The sequence below is a fragment of the Tenrec ecaudatus genome, chromosome 15, assembly GCF_050624435.1.
Source record: "Tenrec ecaudatus isolate mTenEca1 chromosome 15, mTenEca1.hap1, whole genome shotgun sequence".
NCBI classification, from domain to species: Eukaryota; Metazoa; Chordata; class Mammalia; order Afrosoricida; family Tenrecidae; genus Tenrec; species Tenrec ecaudatus.
The window spans coordinates 21,309,298-21,336,682 of NC_134544.1; the positions used below are offsets into that span (position 1 = coordinate 21,309,298).

The 27,385-nt window shown below is 45.6% G+C and overlaps 1 protein-coding gene across 27 annotated transcripts in view; it reads left to right on the plus strand.

The window, feature by feature from the left end:
* The window catches only part of TCF4 (transcription factor 4), a 399,157-nt gene that overhangs the window by 314,873 nt on the left and 56,899 nt on the right, over window positions 1-27,385 (plus strand). For all 27 annotated transcript variants that reach the window (XM_075532963.1, XM_075532953.1, XM_075532952.1 and 24 more), the window contains one exon: window positions 26,247-26,352. In XM_075532963.1, coding sequence (XP_075389078.1) covers window positions 26,247-26,352 — 106 coding nt within the window. The remainder of the gene's footprint in view (window positions 1-26,246; window positions 26,353-27,385) is intronic.

The following is a 27,385-nucleotide window of genomic DNA, read 5'->3' on the forward strand; positions in this document are numbered from 1 at the left end:
CAGGGCAGAGGCCAGAAGGTGCCATTGGGTGCGGGCTTGGCATTTCTTGTCCAGTGTGCATTTGGTCTTCAGATGGGAAGTCTGGGAAGATTGCACTGGAGGCCACTCTGAGTTGACATGCCCTTGCTTTCCCAAAGAAGCCCAGGAACTCGGGGTGCTGCCCGTCTCTGACTTAGTCTTCTTCAGGATCACCGTATCTCATGGTGTATCATAAAGCCATTGCATTTGTGTAGACCCTACTGACGCCAACAGCTGAAGAATCCTCCCACCTGTGCTGAATCGGAATAGAGAGTGTCTCCATCCTTATTAAAGTTAATGAACACCTGCTCTTCCCAGATCAGAATCTCGAGAACCAAGAAGTCTGCCCTTTGAAGTCCAAGATGTAAATTGTGTGTGTGTGTGTGTGTGTGTGTGTTTAGTTCCTAGTTACTTGCCAAGGTGAGAAATGTTTACAAACTAAGGTTATAGTTTTAGTTGTTTGGCATGCAGAGTTAACCACCAGATCACAGTTCAATCGGAGAGATACTTTGTAAATTGAGGAGAGAGATGCCTGTGAAATGCCCGTAGGATGAGTTTTGCTCAGTTTTACAGGACTTGGGGCAAGTTGATAATCCCTCCCTCCCCCACCCCCTTTTTCTCTGGCTTTCTCCTCCTCCCTCTCTCAGAGGCAGATACCACCTACCAGAATGCATCCACTTCATCTTTGAAGAGCTCTTTGCCTAGATTTAGGATCCATTCCTGTTACTTATAGATTGCAGCTACGTACTTTTATGTCCACACGGAAGACATTACTAGCTTCAAGAAGGGCAGGGACACACAAAGTTAGGCAACTTTAGAATTCTTCTCAGACTTTAGGCAACCTAATTTTTGAACAAAACTTGAATGGCTAAAGGGGAGAAATTGATGGGGGAGAGGGTTTGATGAGATTTTTAGAAAATTATTTTCAAATCATGGCTTTTTTTTCCTTCCTAATTCTTAAAAAAAAGAAAGAAAGAAAGAAAGAAACCTCAAAGGAAAGGCTCAAACAGGCTTCCTGGACATCAAATAGTTCATACAAAACAGCATTCTGATGACTTACATGTAAATAAATCAGAAACATATGAACTAGACTTCTGTAGAAATACATATGGGTTGGACACTAGAGAGAAGTGCTGAGGAAATGTGTTTTGGGTTTCGCTGAGCCCGTGACATTTGAAAAAGAGTACGAGACACAGAACAAGCACAGAGCATGGCCACATCCCCATCCGTGCTCTGAGCCCCCCAGCCCCAGGCCATACCCGCCTACCAGGGACTGCCTTTGGGGGCCACCTCCACACTTGGCATGCTTTTGCAGTTGAAAGCTTTAAAAAATTAAAAATTTTCAATTAGAAGTTCAAAAATATCATTGCATTTCAAGGAAATGCAAATCTTAGCATCATCTCACCTTAGAAACCAGTCAGATCGGCAGGCCTTGTTTTAGTGTGATGAGATTATCACATAAGAAACACGTGTGTGGAAAACTCCCCCCAAGTCAAGACCACTGTCTGTTAACCTTGGGGTCAGAAACCTCTTGAGGCAATGAGTGGACGGCACCCTCTCGACAGCTTATGGGAGCCCAACCTCGCGCAGTCAAGCTTGGGTTGTTTCCCTCAGGGGCTCTGATCTCTGATGCTGCTGAGCTCAGGGGACTCCCAGGCAGCGGGCTCTGCTTTCTCTTCCCCACATGACACTGCACTGGGGAGCTGTCATAAAGGATTCTCAACCCGGAGAAAATGGCCTTGTCCTTGGAGCTCTCAAATCTTCTCTACTTGATATCTTGTTCCCTGCAGCTGGCTCAAGTTCAGAGCCAGAACCCAAGGGAATGTAGGGAACCCACCAGCCAGAGCGTGAGGCTTCTCCCACTGAATGTAAAGCCAGGCTCTTGGACAGAGTCACTTGTCTGCGTGCAGGATTCGCATGGTCTCTGGAGATTTGCCAATTTGAAGTTCTAGAACTACAGTGCAGTTCAACTTCCTTAGTGGGGGAGGAGAGGTACTTTGAATGTTTAAAACATCTTTGAATATATTTGCCCTAATATTCCTGTTGAATGGTGATAAAGACGCTTGACAAGGTAGGTAACTCCTCCAGGGAAGCGTTATGGAGTGCCTCCCATGGGTCCAGTGCTGCAGTATAACTGACGAAGAGACTTTAGATGGGGAAGAAGAGAAAGGACTACACTGCATGTAGTCCGATGGCGGAGGCACTGGTAAAGGTAGACGAAGGAGAGACATCTACCCCACATTTGCTCTGGACCAAGTGGCATCCCAGGATGACGGAATTGAGTAAAGGCTCGCCACCTTCCTAACTGGAAGCCAGCGAGGCAGTGGCCTGTGTGATGAACCAGCAGTTGTTAGCAGTTGTTTCAGGTTCACTGGAGTTCAAAGAGCCAAAAAAGGCCAGTAGGAACTGGGAGTGGGTAATTGGCTGGCTTGAATATATATATATATACATATATATGTATTCAAACACACAGGAAGGGTTACCCAAACCTGACAAAAGCTCTGTTGCGTAGAACTTTCATCGTATGCATTTTTCCCGCTAGGCGAGCATCCCCCAACTCACTCTTAGCGCACCCAGTGGTGTTGCCTGGGAAGGTTCTCTCTGGGCACAGTGAATTTTTTTCTAAAATCAGTTTCACTCAGACCTCGTTTTTTGTGATGGCCGATTTAAGAGACCAGCATGCGGCTGTGAAATTTTGCTTCCTGCTCAGGAAAAAATGCCGCAGAAACTTGTGATGTTGAGCACAGCCGACAAGGACAGCGCTATAGGAAAAACTCAAGTGTAGGAGTCATTTTCTCATTTCAAAAGAGGTGAAATGTCCATTGATAACAAACCTTATTCAGGACCTCCATCAGCCTCTCCCGAATGGACAAAAACATCAACGAAACTCATGCACTTGTGCTTGAAGACTGACGATGGACCATTGAAGAGATGGGGAAGTTATCTGGACTAGCTTGGAGCTCCCAGTTCAGCGAATTTTAATGGAAGATCTGGGAATGAGAAGGGTGGCTGCAAAATTTGTGCCTGGGGGAAAAAGAGCTTTGGTTGGAACATGCCATGCTCTGAAAGAACAACTCTGAAGCAACAGACTTTTTCCAAGGTCATCATTGGTGACTAGATATGGGGCTATTACAACCCCCAAACAAAACATCAGTCAAGCCAGTGGTTCTGAAAAGATTGCATAACAGTGTGTGACAAACGTCCTGATTTGTGGCATGTGTGGCACTGGTTTTCCCACCATGACAATGTACACAGCCATCTCAGTGTGTCAGTTTTGGGCAAAAAAAAACCCAGCATGCCTCTCTTGCCCCACACACCTTACTCACCTGACCCTACTCCGTTCAACTTCTTTGTGTTTCCGAGGATGGAGAGGCACATGAAAGGACAGCCAGGTGATAATGTAGAATAGGTGAAAGATAAAAACCGAGGGAGAGGCTGTAAGCCATCAAAAAACATGAGTTTGAAAAGTGTTTCCAAGAATGGAATTGCAGATTTGACAATGTGTGAAGTGTAATGGAGAGTACTTTGAAGGTGGTTTTATTTTTAAAATTTTAAACGCATAGCTTTGAGGGGGAAAAGAATCCAGTGTTGTTTTTTTTGGGGGGGGAGTGGTATGCCCTCATATATATCGTGCCTGTGTTGAAAGAGTTTAGATTTTTTAAATCAGGAATGTACTTCCTAATGACTATGCCCAAAGGGCCATTGGATTTAAAATTCCAGAATGGTAAGAGGAACACTAGAAAACTTAGTCCCAGGAGCTGAGGAAAGCTGACTGACTGAGGAAATGGTCACTCTCATGTTGCATGTGCCCAGAGATGAAAGTGCAGTTTCTCTGCAGCACCAAGGAGCTCTGGTTTTATTGGAGCATGGAAGGAAGATAAGAAAATGGGAAAGGCCATTGCAAGTTCCTCTTCCTCCTCCTCCATCATCATCATGAGAAGATGAGCATCAAGCAACAGACCCAGTAGACATATAAAATAATAGAGTACTGTGATACATGCATCCCCAAGGAGATTATAGCACCCGTAGGGAAACGGAAAGTAACACTGAAGGTGTAGAACACAGTGGCCACGTGGAGCCGTGTGGACCAAGTAATTAATAGATGAAATGGCCCTGGAAAAGAACCATGCAAAGCATTGGAGGAGTTGAATAGCCCGAGGAATACATGGTTCCAAGCATATGTGCAGCTTGAGTTCATGGCCTGTGGCATGTCACCTTCCCATCCAGGACAGCCTGGTTTTGAGCTCCTACTCAATGAAAGTAATGGAAAACTCCACCCCAGACAGTGATGGTATTAGCACACCTGTGATTTCATTTACCTTTCTGACCGCTGAGGGGAAATTCAAGTCCTAGACTGAACTACGCTGTCGTAGTCTCATACGTTCTGTATTTTTAACACATGAACACACAAACGAAGGTCCATATAGCACAAGGACCACGGCCGGATCTGTTCCTTAACTTGCACATGGATGAGCTCCTTGGAAACTACAGTTTCGATGTTAGACACCTGAGGGGTTGTAGCATGATGGCCTCACACCTGTGATATCTCCAGATGACAGCTTCTTCATGGAAGCCAGAGGTCCACCCCCAGGGGTGATCCCCTAAGCCAGCGATTCATGATTCAGGGTTTCTGAGACAACGCCAGGAAGTCCTGAAGTCAACTCCAGTAAGGTGCATCAGCACTAGCATTGTGCTGCATGAAGTTTATAAACGAGAAGAAATAGACTCCTTCACCCTTGGCTCTGTTACCCCTTTTCCTCTCATAAAGATTTCCTAGGTATGTACTGGGGACAACCCATTGCACTGAATTGCTTTAAACAATAACCTGGGCCTATTAGCAGCACACACTATGACGTGAGAGACATTACCTCTACAGTTTATGGAAGATCCAAATCTATAAAGTGCCTGGGCACTCTGGAAGATGAAATACTGTGCAGTGAAATCTCACTCAGCTCGTTTTCTTGGTTCGTGTTCCTCTCTGTTATACCACTATGCGATACTCCCCAGGCTTATACCTTCAAGAACAGCCTGCCTGTCAGAATTTTCTCCAGGGAAGAAATCTAAGGTTCCTATCACCCTCAATAAAGATTTTCCGTGTCAGCAGCATGTGGGAGGGAGCGTGCTGTACAGATTAAAATTATGGGCACCTACTTCATCTTTGCGTTCCGTACTTTGTCAAGGGCTTCTGCTTTGTCTCACTTGCTTGTATCACATCTCTAGGTAGGGACGGGTGCGATAGTCAATGTTTTGCAAATGTCTACCAAAGGGTTGATTAAGTTAATTAGTGATGAAGTTCAATCTACTAAGGTCCCCTGCTCTTTCTGACACCTTGGGGGCCATTGGCAATAACCACAAGGAGCCCTGGTGGCACAGTCGTAAAGTACTCATCTGCTGATTAAAAGGTCTTTTGGCTCGAACTCAGCTGTTCTTCAGTGGGAGAAAGGTGTGACAGTCCTCCTCCGCAAAGAATTACAGCTTTAGAAGCCCCCGGGGCACTCCTCTTTTGCCCCATAGGCCACGAACATATGGCGCTCTGCCCCATAGGGTCACTAGGAGTCCTAATTAACTCGATAACAGGGGCTTGGGTTGGGTCACATAAGACATTTTTGCGAAGAGAGAGAATCACTGTTCTAGCCTCGTGATGGTTTGAAGAACATATGTGTTGGGTTTCCTAACGAAAAGTGACTTTCACAGGAAAGCAGTTCTCATTTCATCAGATCTACGCCTTTTCCCTCGGCTCCCTAAGACGTTTATCTAGCAACTAATGACAAGAGTAGTGCCTTCTTGAGAACTATGGCTCTTGATAGCTCTTCCTTACTGCTGGAATAGTGTTTCCCTAAAGATTAGGCGTCCACTCTTAAGAGTTTTGTGAAAGAAAGCACATGCATGCTGACATATTTTACAATTTCATCATATATATATACATATATATATATATATATATATACATATCATTTCCATAGCCGCCTACTTTTATGGCTGAAACCCTCATGGCCTAGTGGGTTACGCATTGGGTTGGTAACCAAAAGGTTGGCAGTTTGAACTCATCAGACTCTGAGGGAAAAAGACAAGGCTCCCTGCTCTGTAAAGATTTACAGCCTTGAAAAGCCTCCTGTGGGCTTGCGGTGAGTCAGAACCACCTAGGTATTTATCTGTGGATGCTGAAAATTTCCCAATTGTAGAAGCACAGAATCATCTATTTCAAAGGGTTGTTTTTGTTGTTTTTTTATCTAAAAAGGAAATCTCCCTTCTTTTTAACCTTTCTATTTCTCTTAAGTTCTCATCAGATTCTAATTTATCAAGGAAGAATATAAAAGACAAAAATGAATTGTGAGCCTTTTATTCTGTAAAAAATGGCTCCTGGGTTTGCAATGACATTTCTTTGATTAAATTGCATCAACTTGAACATTTTTAAACTACTTCCCTGAGCTTGAGAGTAAGCACTCATCTGAATTTGTACATTTCTGTTATAAAAATTCAAAATTATTGAACGAAGCAATTTAGTTATCAAAGGTTTGATGTCCCAGGGGATCGGTTCTAACTGCACGCAGGGAGCTTCGGTGACTTAGTCTACTCAAAGGCAGCTATCAAGAACTTATTCATTATAAGGAGCCCTGGTGGTACGGTTGGGTCAGCATTTGAAGTGCTGGCAGCAAGGTTGTTGGTTCAAACCTGCCGGCTGCCCTGTGGGAGAAAGTTGAGGCTGTCCTCTCCCATAAAGAGTGACAGCCCCAGCAGTCCTATGTAGAGCCACTAGAATGCCAGATTAACTGGAGGGTAATGGGGATTTTGTTGTTGTTAGTGCTGCTGCTGTTTTTAATTGCAGAGACATACTTTGAATTCGCCAGTAACAGATCTTATAAAATGTGTGTCTTTGTATTTTTTCACTTATAGTTTGCACCAAGAAGGAATCCACAAAAAAAAAAAAGGAAGGAATCCACATTCATTGATGTTCTAGTTACTTGATGTGTCTTAGATCCTCTCACTAGCTCTTCGTGAGAATGCTGACCTTTTCCCCTGTTACGTCCTAAAGCACCTTGCCTTGGCCTGGGTGGAAGCTCTGCCCTCGGTTAAGTCTGTCAACTGTCGCTTGTTGATTTCGCCTAGAACTCTGCCCTCGGCCCAAGGAGGCAGGAAGGGTACGGGGGTTTTGACTGTTGACAATTTGCATACTTATTTGTTCATTTCAATCTGTGCCACGGAGTCATACATTTGGTAATTCTTTCATGCTTTTGTTTTCATTTGAAAGTAGTTAAGACCATATGTTTTGACAGGAAAAAAAAGATAATTGGTACTTTTTTCAGCTTTGCAAAAAGAGAGAGGATGGGGTAACGATTTTACGGTGTATCATGGCAGAGCTGTCTGGTGGAAACTGTACCAGATTGGCCCATCACTGCCGAGAACAGTTCTTTGGTGTGCACAGAGGCAGGCTTCTACTTGAAGCGCCCATGGCTAACGTGCCTCAGCCCTGAGAGAGCACCGCACAGCAACACCTGCCCTGAGTAGATGCCACTGACGGATGGGCAAACCTGACCGCCAGATTCCCAGGCTGGAGGTGATTGGAAGAGCGGTCTGATCCAGGGCTAACAATTATGACCCTGAATTTGGAATGAGATGACCTAAGCGAGACCTATAGATCCACTCTTAGGTAATTCTACAGTTACGTACATACACGAATGATACAACTAGGAAACTGCTTGCCATGCAGTTGATTCTCATGCTTGCTCTTGCTCTCCCCACCACACACACACACACACACACACACACACACACACACACACACACACACACACCCCACACCACACCACACCAACTTGTGTGCCTGGATGGAACAGTGCTGTACTAGTGCTTCCATAGCTGGGTTTTTTGGATTTCGATCACCAGCCTCTCCACTTGGGTTCCTCTTCATGTACTAGAACTTCCAACCTTTGGTTACCAGTTGAGTGTCTTAACCATTTGAACCACCACAAGATGCCCACCAGTGGGCACGGTAAGCAGGCATCCTCCCCCAGCCTCTGTGGAACAGGGATGGCCGAGGGACCTCATGGCTGATGTTGGTAAATAATCCATTTCACAGTGATGATCCAGGAAGGAACTGTGGCATGTAAAATGCGAGGACGATGGGAGCCCTCTTCAGTGGTCTTCGTCATGAAATTTGACAAACTGTCATTTGGAAGCGTTCTGGTCAAGGAGAGCACCTGGAGGAAGTACATGTAGCCCCTTTGGGGAATGGATTCCTCCTTTCTCTCTCTTTGCAAACCAATGTGTACGCGTCTTTGCGTGCCTTTTCCTTCTTGCTTTGGCAAGGCTCTTGGTGGAAGTGCACCTCTGCTTTTGCCTGACACTCCTTTCTTCTTTGCCCCCACCTTCCACCCTCCCCCTCCTCTGCTGTGCCGGCACACCTGGCTCTTCAGACACCTGAGATGAGAGGGCTCCCTGCTCTCCCCTGTCGGATCGGATCGTGCTAAACCAAACTCGGCTGCGCTCAGCCTTTTTCTCTTGGGCTTGTGGGGAAACCCTCCTCGTACCCTCCTGCCTGCCCCATTTCTCTCCCCTTCTTCCTTCCTGGGAAAAGATCTGAGACCTCATCACATTTAAGCAAAGCGAGTGTTAACAGAGTACCCCGGCATTTCCTGAAGATGGGAATGATCAAAGATGTGTTGAAAGGAGGGCTTGGGGCTCTGGAACTTTTCTAAGAGAGTTCGGTGGCGAGCGCTGACTTAGGTCTGCAGCAAAGTAGTACCCAAGCTTTATGTGAGATTAAATTCCTCCTTCTTCTTTTTTTTTTTTTAAAGACACACCTGTTAACAGTCCGGGAAGGGTGGCAGGGTAGCAGACTTTCAGGCATCAACCTGTGCACCACGATTCCAAGGGAAGAGGGTGCACAGTGGTACCATTTGGCATCTTTAACTCTGGACCATGCTACGTAATTGCATCCACCTTGGGAAAACAGAGAGCTCAGCTCAAAACACGTTGAGAAGTGAAATGTACGAAACCCCATTTTGGCAGAACCAACGAGCGTTTATCTTTCTCTGTGTTACGATCGTATTCTTAAGTTTGACGCGCGTCTTGTGTGGGGTTGTTTATCCATTCATTCAGGCATGCACCGATTTGAGCCTAACCGATGCCAGGACTACGCTGCTGTGAAAACATGCACGTACACACCTGCCTCATTGAATGTTTTTAACCTTATTGTTTCTGCAACTGGCTTTCCTCAGCAGACCTTCTCAGCATTGCATCCGGCAGAGAAGAAGCAATAATAACCAACTGAAAATTAACTTACCTCTTTATTGTAGGATCATAGAATTTCTTTTTTATCTCCAGAAGATTGACCGTGCTTCACTGTGTTGCTGCAGCGGTGGCCTCTGTGGTCACGACGCTATTTAATGGTAGACAAGCAGCACCATTCTGACGCTGCATCAGCTCCTAATGAACTACCAGTTTTTATTCCACAAAAAGCTTGGGTAGCCAAAGCGGGAAGTGGGCTGCCTTTTTGAGGTGGGAGACAATCTCTGACAAATAATTGACAAGCATGAATTGGTCGTGGTGGGTATAAATAGAGCTAGAGGTAAATGAGGTTATGCCTGCTGAACATCTAAGTCGCCGAGACGCAGTCATAATCCTACGTTGAAATAATAAAGTTGAGTTTCTTCTTGACATTGTCTTTAATTTCTGCAGAACCGTCAACAAATAGACCTTGAAAACGACGTCGATGTTGAGAACATATTAACGAGTTGTGATGTGCTTTGCATCCACAGCCTTCATCTCTGCCAATCCTGAGCCTGGCGAGCGTGCCAATTCCCATGCGAATAAATAGCAGGATGCAACCAGGGAGAAGTCAGGTTTCACCTGGACCACATTTTAAGCAATTGAGAGTTTCAAACCATCCTTAGCCAGGTGCAACGTAATCGATTTAAGAACACCCCCCCCCCCAAGCCAGGGCCAGGGTGCTGACAGTGTTGCCAGCCAGCCTTCCTGTGACACACCACATTGAAAGTCAGAGCAAACATACATGTGGGCTAAGGTGGTGCCAAGACCGAGAGAAAACAGGTGTAAAAATAAGAAGCAGTACCAGGAGCCCGAGGCTGGTACGCATAGGCAAGACTATACTCACACATCTCCTTGAATGCTTTAAGTAACAATACGGTGGGTTTTAGCAGCACTTTGCCCTGGCATTTAGTCTTGGACCTCATTTCTCCCACTAACCCCCTGCATAATGTTCCTCGATTACTAAATGTCTCTTTGATTCTATTGCTATTAAACCCCTCAACCGTAGGCCAAATTCAGGCCCTGTTGAACAGAGGAGAACTGCCCCCATAGGGCTGCCTGGGCTGTAGCCTATGGAAGCAGACTGCCACCTCTTCCTCTCCTGGAGCAGCTGGTAAATTTGAGCCCCCAGACTTTATTTTGGTTATCAGATGAGTGCTTAACCGCAGCGCCACCAGAGGTGCTGCTTTTACCAGGCTTCATGTCTGGAAGATAGCTACTCAGGCCACCTCCGTGTGGTGTCCGAGGACTTTACAGTCCCTCTTCAAGATCATGTAGTACTCTCAGGGCTTTATGAAACTGGCTTATTTGTGGAATCCTAGTCTGGAGAGAAGTCCTTGCAATCAGGAGAGAAGGCTAGCATACGTCCCCACATTTACTTGGCTACTGCTCCCTTTTCAGCATTCCCCTGGCAATGAAAAACATTGTGCATTGCCTGTCATTCAAGATTAAAGTGTAGGCATCTGCTTTGGCAGCCCTCCTGGTTCTCGTTGCCCCTCCTCCCCAAGGTGGCGCCATGCCCACTTTGGGAAACACTGCAGTAGGGGAATGGTTAAATGGAGTTCTTGATTGGCAATACCCAAGTTGGTGAAACCTGATTTCTCCCTGGTTGCATTCTTCTTTCTAATTATTCGCATGGGAATTGGCGTGCTTGCCAGGCTCAGGGTTGGCAGAGATGCCGGCTACGGATGTTAAGCACAACTCGTTAGTACATGGTTACCAACCAAAAGGTGTGCAGTGGAGAGCCACCCAGAGGCTCCTCGGAAAACAGGCCTGGTGGTCTCCTTAACGCCTGGAACTGATCTCTTGTACACAAATGGGCTTGGCATGGATTGGAATTGATTCAATGGCCACCAGCATCGACAGTGGTTTTAAAAGTTCAAACTCTGGACCAAGACTGGGATTTTGAATCCCAGTTTTGCTACTCAGTGATGCGGCTTTAGGCATGTCCTGTGCCCCCTCCCCCAACCCCCATATGATGGAAAGCTGGACTGATCCTAAAACAGTGGGATCAGTGGAAAGACAAAATGAGGACACGTTCCATTTTCTTGCAGTATTGCCTGGTGTGCCCTAGCGCAGGATAAACTGTCATCATCATCAGAAGATGACAATGGTAGCAAGAGCTGGGGGCTGGCAGTCATTGTAACCAGGTGCTCTTCTCCATTCTGGGAAGTGGGAAGAAGCTGGGAAACCACAATGACTTGCTTCTCTTCTATTTCCCACTGCTCCCTCCCTGTTTGTAAGATTTCAGTAAGACACTACGAGAGCAGCTTAACCTCACGAGTGCTCTCTGCTTCGGGTAGCATGACGGCGGCGGTGGCGGCGGCGGCATCAAGGTCTTTCCGAGCCTGGCAGCCCTGCTGTCTTGGGCTTGCAAAGGGCCCACAGTGCAAACGGGTCTGAAATAGCACGACACTGTGGATTCCAATCGAAGTATGATTCCCTCTCCATACTGGTGAGGATGTGTGGGACTGGGTAGAGATTTGCTCTGTTGTACGTGGGGTCCCTGGGAGTCCAAGGCCACCCAGGGGTGCGTAACAAGGACAGCAGCAACATTGCTGTGAACATCATTAATTGTGGTCTTGGTCTTTTTGCTCTAAATTGAAACTGATTTCCTCCCCCGATTGTAAATTTCTACACATACCCAAAGGTAAGCAGGGCCCGTTTTTGTTAAGAAAATGAGATTTGGTTTAGAGACTTGAAAAGTATGTTGCAGCCAGCATACCATAGTGCAGACGTCCTCAAACTGCGGCCCGCGGGTCTATCCAGCCCACCGGGTGTTTTTGCCCATTTGTTTTTTTAACTTCAAAATAAGATATGTACAGTGTGCATAGGAACTTGTTCATATTTTTTTAAACTATAGTCCAGCCCTCCAACGGGTCTGAGGGACAGTGAACTGACCCCTTGTTTAAAAAGTTTGAGGACCCCTGCCATAGTGCCTGTGTGTTTGAAGAGAAGAAAGAGCAAGGTAGAACTGGCTGACCAGAAACCAAACCAAACTCACTGCTGAAGAGTCAGTGCCAATTCATAATGACCCGAAAGGATAGGGTAGACCTGCCCTTGGAATTTTCTAACACTATAACCTTAATGGGAGCCTCATCTTTGTCCCATGAAGTGGCTCATGGTTTTGAACTGCTGACCTTTTGGTTAGCAGCCCCAAAGTGTAACACTACACTCCTTAGCAGGCCATCAGGTGCTGTTTTCTGTATCACCTGCCCAGTATGTCCGAAATATGGGAGGTGCCCCCTTAAGAATCAGCTCAGAGCCCCCCACCTTTTTTTAATTTTTAACATCTCCAAGATTGCTGCAAGCACGGTGCACCAGTAAACCAGTTCTGACCCATGGTCACCCCATATGTGTGAGAGTAGAACTGTGTGTCCTGGGTTTCTAGTGGCTGATTTTTCATAAATCATTTTATTGGGGGCTCATACAACTCTTATTACAGTCCATACATACATTCATTGTGTCAAGCACATTTGTACATTTGTTGCCATTATCATTCTCAAAACATTTGCTTTCTACTTAACTCATTGATATCAGCTCCTCATTTCCCCCTCCCTCCCAGCTCACCTCTCCCTTATGAACCTTTGATAATTTATAAAATATTATTTTGTCATGTCTTACACTGTCCGACGTCTCCCTTCACCCACTTTACTGTTTTCCAACCCCCAGAGAAGGGGTTATAGGTAGATCCTTGTAATCGGTTTCCCCTTTCTACCCCACCTTCCCTCCACCCTCCCAGTATCGCCACTCACACCACTAGTCCTGAAGGGTTCGTCTGTCCTGGATTCCCTGTGTTTCCAGTTGCTATCTGTACCAGTGTACATCTTCTGGTCTAGCCAAATGTGTAAGGTAGAATTGGGGTCATGAGATTTGGTGGTGGTGGGGGCATGAAGAGGGGAGCATTTAGAACTAGAGGAAAGTTGTATGTTTCATTGTTGCTACACTGCACTCTGTCTGGTTCCACTCCTCTTCGTGACCCTTCTGTAAGGGGATGGCCAGTTGCCTACAGATGGGCTTTGGGTCCCCACTCCTCGCTCCCCCTCATTCACAATGATAAGATTTTTTTGTTCTTTGATGCCTGATCCCTTCAACACCTCGTGATCACACGGACTGGTGTGCTTCTTCCATGTGGGCTTTGTTGCGTCTGAGTTAGATAGCTGCTTGTTTACCTTCAATCCTTTAAAACCCCAGACACTCTATCTTTTGATAACTGGGCACCATCAGCTTTCTTCACCACATTTGCTTATGCACCGCTTTGTCTTCAGCGATTGTGTTGGGAAGGTGAGCATCATGGAATGCCAGTTTAATAGAACAAAGTATTCTTGCATTGAGGGAGTACTTGAGTGGAGGCCCAATGTCCATCTGCTGCCTTAATTCTAAACTTATAAATATACGCACATAGATCTATTTCCCCATCATTTTAAAGATGTAGATCACTGAGCATTTCCCCTGATGTCTCCAGGTAGACCAAGCCTGCAGCCTTTGGTCTAGTAGCTGAGTGAGCACATCAGCCAATCTCCACACTCAGGAACCCCAGGAGTACTGGCTTTGAAGGGCGTTGGCCACAGTCCACCCAGTCCGGGGAAGCCAGACAACTCCTGACCCTGTTGTGAGTCATTTCTCCTATTGGCTTTTCAGCCTTTTAGAATGTATGTGGCTCTGCAAGTTCAATCATGAAAAAACTCAAATAAGAAAGGGAATCTGGGCTAGTGGTTGACATCATCAGAAAACTGTGTGAGTCCATGAGATTCTTAACTGACATTAATTTGTTAGGTCTAATTTCCAATTTGGTTTACTCATAAAAGTATAGCCAAGACTCAGCTGATAGATAGCAAGGTGGAAGAAATTATAAGTAACATTTCCAAAGAGGAGTGTGGACGTGCATTCTTAGCAATTTGAATGTTAACTGCATTTCATATTCAGGGACTTTCCTTGGGAGGGTAGATCACAGACATGTTCTTTTTGCATATATATTTGTGGGGTGTAGTAGGTTAGTCAAAATAAAAGGTGAATGTCATACATCCATGGTATGCTTTTCCCAGGTTTAGATCACTGTGAAATGTTTGTGTTTATTCAGAGTACCAGTAACTGTAGTGTATGGTTAAAACTCTAGTGCCTAAGCATTGGGCTGCAAACCACACTGTCAGCAGTTCAGAGCCCCCGTGACTCTGAGGGAGAATGCTAGGCTTCCGCTCCAGTAGTGGTGCAGTTCTGGAAGCTCACAGGGACAGTTCTCTCCCGTCCTACACAGTCACTGTGAGTCACAATCAGCTTCATGGCAGTGGGAGTTTGTTTGTTTCATGCTTTTTGAATGGCCGGTTGTTTTTCAGGCTGTTCTAACTATAAACGAAACTTCAGCGTTTTCAGCAGCTTTATAACTACTGGGGTTTCCATATATGTACCGCCCTTGAGTATCTGTTGATCGATGCGCTGCAGCAAGTTACTTCTTGTCGTGTTGTCACTAACGCATCTCCTACTTTCTGTGACAGTTATACAAATAAATTCACTTCTTTTCTTTTTCTTTTTAGCCATCACTAGAAACTGAGTCAGAAGTCTTCCATTACGAAACAGTTTACTTGATAATGTGCTCTGAGATTACATCAGGCAAATGGTCTTTATTCCTCTAGATTCTTTGTTGCAGTTATTGTTATTTCATCCTCTTGGACTGTTCTGGCTTTTAAATGACTTTGAACATTGGTCAGTTAATTAATCTGTCTTTGTGTCTTACAAGAGGCTACTCAACTGCGTTCCTTGAATCTGCTAATTGACCTTTCATGCCATTCTACTGCCCAGGAGATTCTTGAAGGCAGGAAGTTAGAGCTGGGGTTGTGGATGTTGGGGCCCATCCTGCCACATCTGGCTCACGGTGACGCCAGCTCCCGCAGACTGCAGCACCGCCTGGTCCCGCACAATCCTCACAACTGTTGCTCTCCCTGATCCCATTGTTTCGACCGATGTGTTCATTTATCTCAGGGTGGGTCTGCCCACTGAATCCAGAACACTGGTCACAGGTACTCTTCTGTAGTGTAGTGTACTGTCTGATAGAATCTAAAGAGTGTGACAGACACTTCTAAAAAAAGGGCCTGAAGAAACATGTCATAATTGAAGGATTGTAAAAATACTAAATAAAATGAAAACCTAAATGCCCTCCAATTCAATAAAGCAATGGTTGGTGGGCATACCAGCAGGTTATAGGTCTGCCAGGAATGAATCTCTCTCTCTAACCACATAGAAGGGTACCTGCTCACAGCCTCGTTATTGGGAAAGGTAAATGCTACATCAGCTAGCGAGTGTTTGCTTCTGTGCTAACGCCCTAAGAAAGGACAGTGCTTCTGGTCCAGGAGGCCCTTCATGGACAGCCAGGACTGTAGACCCACACCGCCCAATAGAATTTTTGACAATAGTGAGACCTTTGTATGTTGGTGCCGTGTAATATACAGCCAGTAGCAGTAGGTGTCTTTTGAAATTGTGAGTAACCCAGTGACTGAGTATTTCAGTTTCTCTCATTGTAAGTCATTTAAATTCAAGAGCCCCAGAGTACAGATGACTACTGTGTTGGACAAAGAGTGCTGGGGGAAAAAAGAAGGTCGGCAGTTTGAAACCACCAGCTCCTCCACAGGAGAGCGCTGGGGCGTTCTACACTCGTGAAGTCCTATCGTGTCTCCGTATGACTGATGGCAATGTGTTTGAGGTTTTCCTACATTGGACAGTGTCTTGCTAGCCACAGTATTAAAAATAATTATAAACAAGAGAAGCATTGACAAGATCAGGATAAAAAACTACCATCTATTGAGTTTTTGCAACAGATTAGGGATTATGCTTCACAAAGATTGTCTCTAGTTCACTCAACAACTCCAAAAAGCAATAGTCCTGTTTGACAGATGAGGGAAACTAAGACTTGGAGAAGCAAATTGCTTTGTCATGTCCTCAAAACGAATTGTGGGAACTGGAATGTCAATGCAGTTGGTCTGGCTCCAGAGCTGGGTAATCACTACTGCCCTGAGAGATGTTGTGGACCCTCTGCACACTGCGTCTTCATCAGCTAGCACTGAACCTTTAAAATGTTTACATAGAACAATTCCAGTGTCCTTTTGAATTTTTCTGAAGGTGGAACTACCACTGCCTTGAGCCTGACCGTCCTCTTGTTCAGACCCATGCCCTTCAAGAAAGCTCCTAACAGAGTTGAGGATGCTTCTCAGGTGTGCTGCTCAGGTCCCTGAATAGTAGGCTGGTCACCTACAAGTATCTTTCTCTGTGAGATGCTGGAAAGCATCAAAGCCTGTGCCTCTGTCTGAGCATCAGTCACACGCGATAGACTCTTGGCGTTCGAGGGTTTAACTGTCTAAGTTTGGAATATCTGTGACGTCTTCCTAGGTCTTAGCTAGAGAGTGAGCCTCGCCAGCATTGGGGCATCTGCTGCATAATTCTGCAATGCCATTTTCTACTCATCGTGAAGCTTGCTGTAACTCCTTACAGATCGGAAAGCTTTACTTTCCGTTATGCTGAATGGATGATTTTTGGAACTTGGACACGGAGGGTGGTGCTCGCAAGATCTCAGAGGGGTAGTGCCACAATGTCTTGGTTCTCTGGTGCTGCTTCCCCAGAACTACCGCAAGTGGATGGCTTCAGCAAACAAATGTATTTCTTCATCCTTTAGGGGCTTAGAAGTCCAAACTGTGGTGTCCAAACTCGGCGGAAGGCTTTCTCTCTGTGTTGGTCCTGGAGGAAGGTCCTTTTCAGATCTCCTTGTGGCTTGGCATCAATCTTCTCATCTATTCTTCTAGCCTGGGATTATTTAATCTATTTTTAATATCAAGAGATGGACTGAAGATACCCCTATACTAACTTGGCCCCATTAACATAAAAAAAGACCATCATTCTTAAATGGGATTCAAACCAAAAGCATAGGGGTTAGGATTTACAATGGGTATTTGGGTATAATTCCATCTATACCATTCTACCCCAAAATTCATATATTTGCATATGCAAAGCACATTCACCCCATCACATGTCTCATAAGTCACAAATCAGCTGTGTCCAAACTCTCATCGTATGAATTTTTTAAGTCAAATAAGGGCAAGACTTTAGGCATATTTTATCCCAGGGCAAAATTCTTCTTTATCTGTGAACCTGTGAAACAGAATACAGGTTACTTGTCTGTGATGGAATAAGGACAAGGCCAGTGTTTCCATGACAAATGAGAGAAATTGGAAGGAAAGAAGAGACCAGTGTGTTAGGCCGGGTTGACTAGAGAAACAAAGCCAGAGACCCTCATGTGTTTAAGAAAGAGCTTTATATCAAAGAGTGATCGTATATTAAGAAAACATCCCAGCCTAGCCTAGATGAAGCCCATAAGTCTGATATTAGCCCAGTAGCCCCACTATCCATAAATCCTTCTTCAGACTCCGGCAGCACATGAATGACGCAAAACGCAGGAAGATCACAGCCAGGTGGGTGCAGAGTCTTGTGGCTCCATTGGCAGTGGAAGCATCTCGGGGCACTCTCAAGTCTCTGACATGGCTCTGGTAGCTATCCAAGTGTGGCTCTTCAACAAGAAGATAAGGGCAGATAGAGGAAGTTCCCAGAATCCTCATGAGAAGACCATACACTCAAGGAGGCATCATCAGGCTGTGACCTGATTGACAGGCTAGACTCCACCCCTTCACTCTGAATGCCCTCAAGTTGATGTGAGGTTGTGGAACCACCACAGGACACCAAGCAGTTCCCAAACCTAGCAGAAAAAAAAAAAAACATTACCTCTCCAAGGGGATAATAATCCACTGTTTCTCTGAGATCATCTGGGTCATGGCCTGCCCTTCATTCTCAGGATTTGGGCTATGTTCTGGATTCTGGGTGGAGACCCCTTGGCCTGGCCTTCAGCTTTGCCTTCCAGACCCACTGAAATGGCAACTCTTCGCTCTTGGCTTTAGGCAGCTCCGTTCACTTGGCCCATTGGAGTAGCAACCACAGCCTCTTGGCCCCTGCAAACTCCTTTGTTCAGTGAGTTGCCAGCTCCTCCTCTTCAGCTTTGAGCTGGGGCTCCATCCCCTTGACGTACCTTCGTGGCCACCTCACACTTTGGAATCTAGTTGAGACAAAGATCCCACTTTCTGAAACTTCGGTGAGAAACCAGAGGTGGTGGTCCTCCCCTTTGAACCGAAGACATCCCTGCCCCCTGTGCTCCTTCGTTATGTGGCGGATCTCCGAGCTACTCCAGGGAGTTTTTTCCTGCCTGTTGAATTCCAAGAAGTGTTCTTTCCCCTGGTCTTGGTCTCCTTCAGTCTGTGCTGACAGGGCTTCTGCTGCGGCCCTTGTTAAATCCATCAGTCACAGGCTTGATCTCTCCAGCAAAAGTGTGTGGCCATGTCCTCAGGGAACATCGTAGGACAAATATTCCTTAGCACGTAAAAGAGAATTTCCCAAAGCTTTAAATTTTTATAAAGTTCCCTTTAAAAATACATGTATTTTTGCTCACAATTTACTATAATTGGCAAGGAGAACCCATTTGGCCTGTTTACGGTCCTGCTTAGAAAGTTCCAACTGCCACCTATCCCAGTTTATCACTGAAGAGTTACACCTTTCACCGAGCAGTTGAGCATAATTCAGGCAAGTTATTGGCTGCTGCCTAAAAAGCATTGCTCTTCCTCCATTGTCCAATCACATATTCATCATTTTCTTTGAAAGTCTCACCGGAAACACACTTAACGCCCACATTTTTAGGAACATTCTCTTCCGGGCACCATATGTATGGTTATTCTGTGAGACGATGGGACTTTATCCGTAGCTACCCTCACTTCCTTCTGAATTCTCATCTGAATTGCCTTGGATGTCCCTGTGCGCTCAAGACAGCCTAGGCTTTAACTGTAACAAAAACTAAACTTACAACTGTCACGTTGATTGATGAACAGTGTGGAACTGCTTCTTAGGGCTTCTAAGAGGTTAAATCTAAACAGGAGCAGACAGCCTTACCTTTCACCGTAGGAGCAGCTGATGGATGTGAAACATTGACCTTGTGGCTTGCAGACTATTGTTTAACCCATTGGGCCACTGGGGGCCCTTAGTCTTTTGGAAAGTTTTAAGTCTTTTACTATTTAGGTACCTTGAAACTCTTCCAGCTTCTACCTATTACCAAATTCCTAAAGCATGGCTACATTTGAGGTATCTGCTAGAGCAGTAGGCACCCTATTAGTGTGTGCGAGGATTAGATGGTGGGCTGCTAGCCACAGTGTGGGTGGTCCCAGTGCTCCTCCCCCCCCCACCCGAAGAAAGGCCTGAGTCTCTGCAGCTGTAGGTCTCAGATAGCCCCTGGGAGCAGGTCTTCTGCTTCTGTCCTATAAGGTTGGTATGGCAGTGGGCTTGGGGTTTGATTAGAGAGAGCAGCAGCGCACTCTGCCAGCAACAAGTTTTGCCCTTAGTTATAGCTGGTGTTGCTCTCATCGAAACACTGGAAGCGGGTGAGTGTGAGAAACAGAAATTCATTTTCACAGCTTAGGGAGCCTGGATGTCTGAGTTCAAAGCACTGACTATAGGGGAAGGTGCTCTCTGTCTGACAGCTATGGAGGAGGCTCCTCATTCCTTTAGCTTCTTGGTCCTTGGTGATCTCCATGTTCTCCCCTCCTGCCCCCTCTCCTTTTTTAATCTTTAAAGACTATGATTCAAGATACACCCTTCGCTGATCCATCCCCATCATCATAAGGAAGATCACCTGTTCCTCAGTGGGATTACGATCACCAGCCAAGAGGTTGGGGTTTTCAACACATGCTTTGGTCAGCCAGATTCCATGTATAACACAGCCCATTGTCCAAGCTCACTTGGTTACTTGCTTCATGGAACAAGCCCTGAAGGCAACTTGTCTGACTTGCCCCCAGCGGGAGGGTGCCTACCCAGTCACAGGAGCATGTGCTCTGTGAACACAGGAACATGTCGTCTTGTCCTCTGGCATTTTGCTTAAGCCCCCACAGGAACGTGTAATAATCTAGGACCCAAGTATAGGTTCAAATATATTTTCTTTATTCACTTTTAATTTCCTTTTAGTAAAGAGTTGTTTTCTAATGGAAAAAAATGTAAACCCTGAAGATGGGGCTCAAACCTTTCGTATAAAATTGGGTACAGATGGAAAGTGGAAAGGTAGCTTAGCTTTCAGAGTTATGTTTGGGTGGGTCATTTAAAAAAAAAACACTATCACCTGCCAGTTTTGCACACTTAATTTATGCCCACTGTCATTCGTGTGCTTTATCCACACAATACCACTGAATTCTCACAAGAACATAGCGTAGCAGGTATTGTCGTTTTTATTGAACAGGAAACTCACTGTAATTGAGTCAGTGATGACTCCTAGTGAGACCCCTGTGGAATTCCAAGACTGTAACTGTTTACAGGAGAAGAAAGCCCAGTTTTCCTCCTGCAGAGCTGCTGGGGGTTTTGAACTGCCAACCACCCGGATCACAACCCAGCTCAATAACTACTACACCAAGTCTTGGATTAAACAATTAAGAAATCTGAATAATAAAGAGGCAAAAGTAACAAACAGATTCAAAGCTGTCTGACTCATCTGTGGTGGAACTGGGCCAGTCCGTTTGATCTCTCTACCATACTTGAGGAAATACGATTGATGCTATTGTTAAGAAGGATGATCATATCGTGAAGTCTGGCACATACACTGTGTGGAGACATTAAGTCAATAGCCACAGAGTCCATTGTCATTGAGTAGATTTCAACTCAGAGTGGCCCAGTTGAGCAGAGTAGAATGTCCCCCTACCAAAACAGCGTGACCTATTGCCACTGCGCCCATTTGGACTCATACCAAACCTGTAGGACACAGGAGAACTTCCCCATGTGCAAAAGATCAAACCCACAGCCTTGAGGTGACACTGATTCATTTTAAGGCCTCTCTCTAGGATTTCCAAGGTTGTGCAAATTTTTCGGGGAGCAGACAGCCTCATCTTCCAAACCCCCAACTTTGTTGTGAGCGGACCAGTGCTCACCCCTCAGTGCTACCAGGGCTCCGGCGACCTTCCCCCATAAGATCTCCAGAAATACCCTGGAAAGTTTGTGGAAGTAGACTGCCACGTCTTTCCCCCATACCGTGGCTTTTGGGTTCAAACCACCAAGCTTCCAGTTGGCAGCCAGGCACTTTAACCACTGTGGCGCCAGAACGCCTTTCAAACAGTAATGGCGGTGATGGCTATGGTTTCTTAAGTGCCCGTGACAGAAACGTGTGTGTCCAGACTGATGCAGATGTGCATCCCCAGGAGAAAGTGTGGAGGGCTGACTCCTTCATTGTGTTTGCTTGGCCTTCTTTTCTCAGCCCGCTCTGCGCAGAGGCACTCGGCCTGCGCTCGTTCTCTGGACAGCAGTGGAGGCCCAGGGATGTTGGCAGCAACGGCGGCCGCACCATGCTAGTATTCCTCAAATCGTCATGTAGCCTCAATCTGCAAAACAAAACAACGTTTCACTTTTATCAGTTCGGGCTTCCGTGCAGTATAATTCAGAATTTTGTACATATGTGTGTTTGTTTTTTTGACTTCTAGATTGTGAGAGAGCAGACCGTGAGGCTAATGCTAACTTTGATATACCATAAGCTGTAGTTTTCGTTTTCAGGACGCTGATACAGCAAATAATTCTGAAAAAAAAAAAATGTTGTACCCTATGTGCACCAGTCAAGTTTCCACAGCCAGTCTTTCGGGACGAGGCAGAAGGCCGTGTGTCACCTGGAGCTAAGCCACCTGACTGGGGGAAGGCTTACACGGACAGCGTTTGTTTCCTGTTAGACTGGCCTCCTAATTCAGTGTTGGGTTTGTTTCAAAACCCTGCACTCTTGCATTGGGATTTTTACTTCATTTTTGACTGCACTGGGGTGGGAGCATAGGCAACGTCCTCTTAACCCTAAACCTCATGTTTAGCCTCCGTCACCGCCAGGGCCCCGTAACAAACAACCAGGGGCCTGGTCTCCAGTGACTGAGCATTGGGCCGACGACCACAGGCCAGCAGGTCAAACCCAGCCGTTTCCTCAGAGAAAGAGGAGGCTGTCCTGTAAAGATGCCTCGCAAACCCTCTAAAGCATTCTGTCTTTTTGATGAGGGGGAAGGTGTAGTGACCTGTTCCCATAACGATTCTCGGCCTGGAAACCCTGTGGGACAGCACCACTCTGCTACTCCAAACGGACCCCGTGGTGGTATGTTTGGGGGAAGGTGTTTGTCATAATGAAATAACTAAATCAAAAGTCACTTTATTTTCACAAAAACCTGTTAGTAATCTGCCGTTATTTACATAGAACAGTAATTAAAGCAACGTGGGTGTGAGCTTTTTCTTAGTAAATTTCATGTCAGGTATTAAATGCCTCATAGAAGTCTATGCTTTGAAGTCTTTTGTTTAAGAAAATGGCAAAATGAGTTGACTGCCATCAGAAGAACAAGGCATTCACTCACTCGGGTGATCAAAGGCGGAAATCCTAAGGATCAGCTGAAAGACGCACCTAAGGGTCACCCTGTTTTCATAAAGGTCAGCTCCAGCTCACACCGCACTGGAAGAAGCAAGGGCAATGGATTATTGTGTGGATGTTGAGCTCGTTTCTCCTTGGGCCATTCCTTTACTGACTTTTCTCAAATGTCAGAGTCTGAAAGCAGCAGGTTCTTTGATATCTCCTAACTTTAAGAGTTCTGATCTAAGTGCATTTATGCAGATAGTTATGTGTTGTTGTTCGGTGCTGTCTAGTCAGTGTTGACTCACAGCTACCCCAATGTGATGAAGCTGAATGGGCATTGTGGCTTTTCTAGAATATGATTTTTATGATAGCAGATAACCTAGCCTTTCCTCCTGCAGAGCCACTGGTGGGTTTGAACTGCTGCTTCCCAGTTAGCAACTGAGGATTTAACTCTTGCACTGCCTGGTGGCATAGTGGTTACACGTTGGGCCCTGATCCTCCACATCAGCAGTTCTGAGACTGCCAGCTTCCCCCAGGGAGAAAGACAGGGCTTTCTACTCCCCTGAAGAGTTGTAGTCTCAAAAAAAAAAAAAAAAGGTTTTAGCCTCTGGACTCACAGAGAGAGATCTACCAAGCCCTATAGGATTACTCAGAATTCATATGGAATGACGGCAGTGAGTTTGATTTTTGTTTGGGTTTCTTGAAGAGAGAGAGCGAGAAAGAGAGAGAGAACAAACAGATATATATTTTTTAATCACTTTTGGAATGACACAGACTGAAGTGGTAGCATCTTATCCAATTTATAAAATAGAGGAGAAGATACATAAAATTTGCCAGAATTTTTTTTTAAACAGTGAAGACCTTGGTCTTAGACAGTGGGCTGCTAACTGCAAGATCTGTAGTTCAGACCCACCAGCCACTCCAGGGACGAAGGCGAGGCTGGCTGGTGCATGTAGACGTACAGTCTTGGGACTTGTATGTACGATAGGCAGCTCTGAGGAATTGATTCCATGGCAGTAGGTTTGGGTTTGTTTGTTTCAGTTTTATTTCTAGTATATCGGAAAAAGAGACACCATGGTGCCTAAGGTACCCAAAATAAAAATTTTAAACTACATAGATAATGTTTCTTCATGAATTTGAGGTAAATGGTCTTACCCGTAGAGTCTTGAAGCTTGGTCATAATTCATAACCAAGGTAGGCTCCTTGGAAATTAGCAAAATTAAATATAATCTGAGTGCTTTCCCCCACCTCCCCTTATATCTCAAAAGAGAAATCAAGTAATTTTAAAGGAGAAGAAATGATAGCCACTGGTCAGGGCCCTCAAAGAGTTTTTACATAGTGAACTATTCTTGCTGTTAGGTGCTGTTGATTAAAAGTGACCCCTGTACAACAGAACGAAACACTGCCTAGCCGCATGTCATTCCCACAGTGGTTGTGATTGAGCCCATTGTCCCAGCCACTGTGTCAGTCCATGCCCGGGAGACAGATACATGTTTAAATATAACACAATGGACGCTGTCCCCAGAACTAACATGCATTGTGTTAAAAAATTAGGATTCGTGGTTTGAAAACATCAGCCGAGTTAATCATGGGTGTACGAGTGCATCTTCCATTTTATGCAGGGAGTGTATTCACTTGTGACATTGGTGCATGTACACAGTGCACTTAGGTCATATAAACGCTGAGTGCCCAAATCCCTACCTGGCTATTTGTGCTGCGGAGGAGTTGCGAAGAACAGAATCTTTGTCTTTCTGCCGCAGAGTGAGCTGAGGTCATTTACCTTGTGCGTTTCTTTGCAAGAAGATGCCGTCCTTCATCCGTGGGGCTGATTCTTAAGACCTCTTGTAACTTCACTTGGTAGCACTTCCCTCAGTTAGTTGTGTAACGCGCCAGAAAACGTTAGCATGTGCTTGATGAGGATTTGGTTAGATTTCTGGCCTACACTTTTATTCTGTGTGTTTTTTTAAAAAGATAGTACAATAGCATTCCCTCCACCCCCTGCCTTCTTATAAAGCCTGTGGAAATAGCTCAGAAGCAAATTGCTGTTTAGGCATTTAAAATGTGAAGAAAAGGTGTGTCTTTGGGGTGAGGGGGTGGATCCCATGGTATTCCAGGTTTATCTCCCTGGGTGACTTTGGAAAAGCCTGTTGTCTAAAGTGCAAGCAGACTTCTCTGGTGTGTTTTTGTTTTGTTGAGTCTTTGGGACCTCCCAATTTTCAAGGGCACGCCGAGGGGCACGTGTGGCGTGTATTTGATGTCAGTCTGCTCATGTGTGTGTCTTCTGTCCCACATCTGTCTCTGTGGACTTATCCTTTGTGAAATCCTAAACCTTGCGTTTAATGCTTAGTTGATGATTCTGGAGTCCTATTGTGTAATTTGTCTTTCTTTTTTAAAAAAACATGTTTATTTGATCCCTGTGATAAAGAAGCGTGTGGGGTGGTGGGGGTGCTTTTTTTAAAATGTATTTATTTGGTAGCCATGCTGTTGCCTTTTCGTTAGTGAAGCTCTCATTCTTTGACTGTGACCTGGGAGTATCACTGTAGGCTCCCTGCCAATTCTGTGAGCCGCTGCCTGCTTCGAAATGGAGGTAGGAAGGTATCCATTTTCATCAAGAGGATGACAGTGTTTCAGTCTTTCCGACCATCTGGAGAGGGGAACTTTGGGAGCAAACGAAAATGGGGATTAAAAAAAAATTATATTTAGCCAAAAAGGCAAAGGGGGGAGAAGCCAATTAAAGTTAAACTATACCTTCTGCATGTGTGCTTTTCCAGCGTCCTGTCTTGTTTCAATGAAACATAAACAAGAAAATACGCAGGCGGGTTTCTGAAAGAACTGGTTCCCCAGGTCTCAGGAGTATTAGGGAAGGAATATAAGTAAATTAGGTTCCTGGCACACTTTTTAAAAGTTTATTGCACACACAAATATAATAAGCACTAAAAAGGCGGTCTCCCCTGCCTGTGCGCTCACTGATAGTTGGTGGGCTTGCGTTGAGTCAGGCTTTTAACGGCCTTTTTTGCATGCATCTCTGCAAACAACTGACACTATGGGAATTTAATATTTTAAGATGTATTTATCATTATTTTGTGGTCTGGATAGTTAGTTCTCTCCCTCTCTCTGTCTCTCTCGCTTACATTTTTCCTCTCTGTGTGTAAAAGTGAACATTTTTAACTAAAAAGGAGAAGTTGGCTGAGTGCTACATGGTCATCGACCATCTGCGTTTCTGAAAAGATAAAAATGTATATGCTTAAGCAACTAGACACACGTACAGTATTCTTGTCTGTGACTGGAAAATATCATACCTGGTTCTCTTTTTCAGCCTTGCGTTTTTATTTTTATCATTTGTGCAAGCATACTGAATGTTTGTTGTTGTTGTCTGACGTTTTGAATTCCGACGGTTCGGGACAGTGTTTCAGTGGTTTGCACAGGTTGGGACTAACCACAGCGGACACGGAGCATTTTGCCCTGTGATAGCTCTGGACTTCGAGAGACTTGGGTCAGTGCAGAAGGCAACACTGAACTGGTTCTTCTTCCGCAGGTTTATGCCCCATCAGCAAGCACTGCCGACTACAATAGGGACTCGCCAGGATACCCTAGTTCGAAACCAGCAGCCAGCACTTTCCCCAGCTCCTTCTTCATGCAAGGTAAGATGCCCCCGTCCCTTCCGTGGGCACTCCGTGGGGCAGGCCTACCTCAGCTTTAGGAGGCATGCAGGGGACAAGATACTGCCTGACTGATAGCCCAGAAACCATACGGTACGCTATGCAAATGGAGCGTACTGGGGGACATGACTCATCTTAGAAACTGAATTCATTATAAATGCATAAATTAAAACTTTGCGAAGATGCGTTCTTATATGAAAGCTCCTTGGGCAATCACGAGAGACAGTCAAGACTGGCCTGCTTCCCTGAGCTCCGTGGGTGATAGTCTTCCATGACTAATCGTTTCCCTTCCTTCCCCATCCCCAAGGAAAACAAGGGTCTGTGTTTCCTCTCTGCACATCTTTGAGCATCTTGGGTTTAGCTAAGGGCGGGGTGGGGGGGCGCGGAGGGGGCACCAGTCGTCCTCGGGCGTAAACTGTGCAGCTAGTTGGCAATTTCTAAGTAAGATCAAGCGCCCCATTTAAGATGACAATAGCTGTCTCAAGTCTGGGTTCGGTTGCAATTGTGCAGCAAAACCTTTACCCCAACACGCTAACTGATCCTGGAATGAAAGCTTAAAAGTCCCCACCACCCCCCCCCCTTTTTTTGCAAAGGAAAAAAAGTAGAAAGTGATAGCTTCAAGTTAGACAGTGTATATCTTCATCACCTGGTGTCAGGAATCAAGTGCAGATGCACGAGTGCTCCCAGAACTTAGCCTCGTGCTGTGCGTGCAGCCCCTTCCGCCGGCTTGTCAAACGGCAGCAGCCACCAGTGGAAAAGGTTCGGTTCAGATGGACTCCATCGCCCCGTTAGGCCTGGGCATTTATTTTGAAAGTGTGAGGACCTCTCCATCAAAGCAAGAGACTGGCATTTCGGTGTGGTGTTCACCAGGAAACCCTGTGTGCAGACCTTTAACTCTTTGATGCCTGGGTTTGAAAACCAAGTGGTGTGCCTTGGCAGTGTGCCTTGGGCATTCCCTTCTGGGTGGCACTGCAGGCAGGGCCTCGTTCAGACTGAGGCGTGCAGAGGTGCCCCC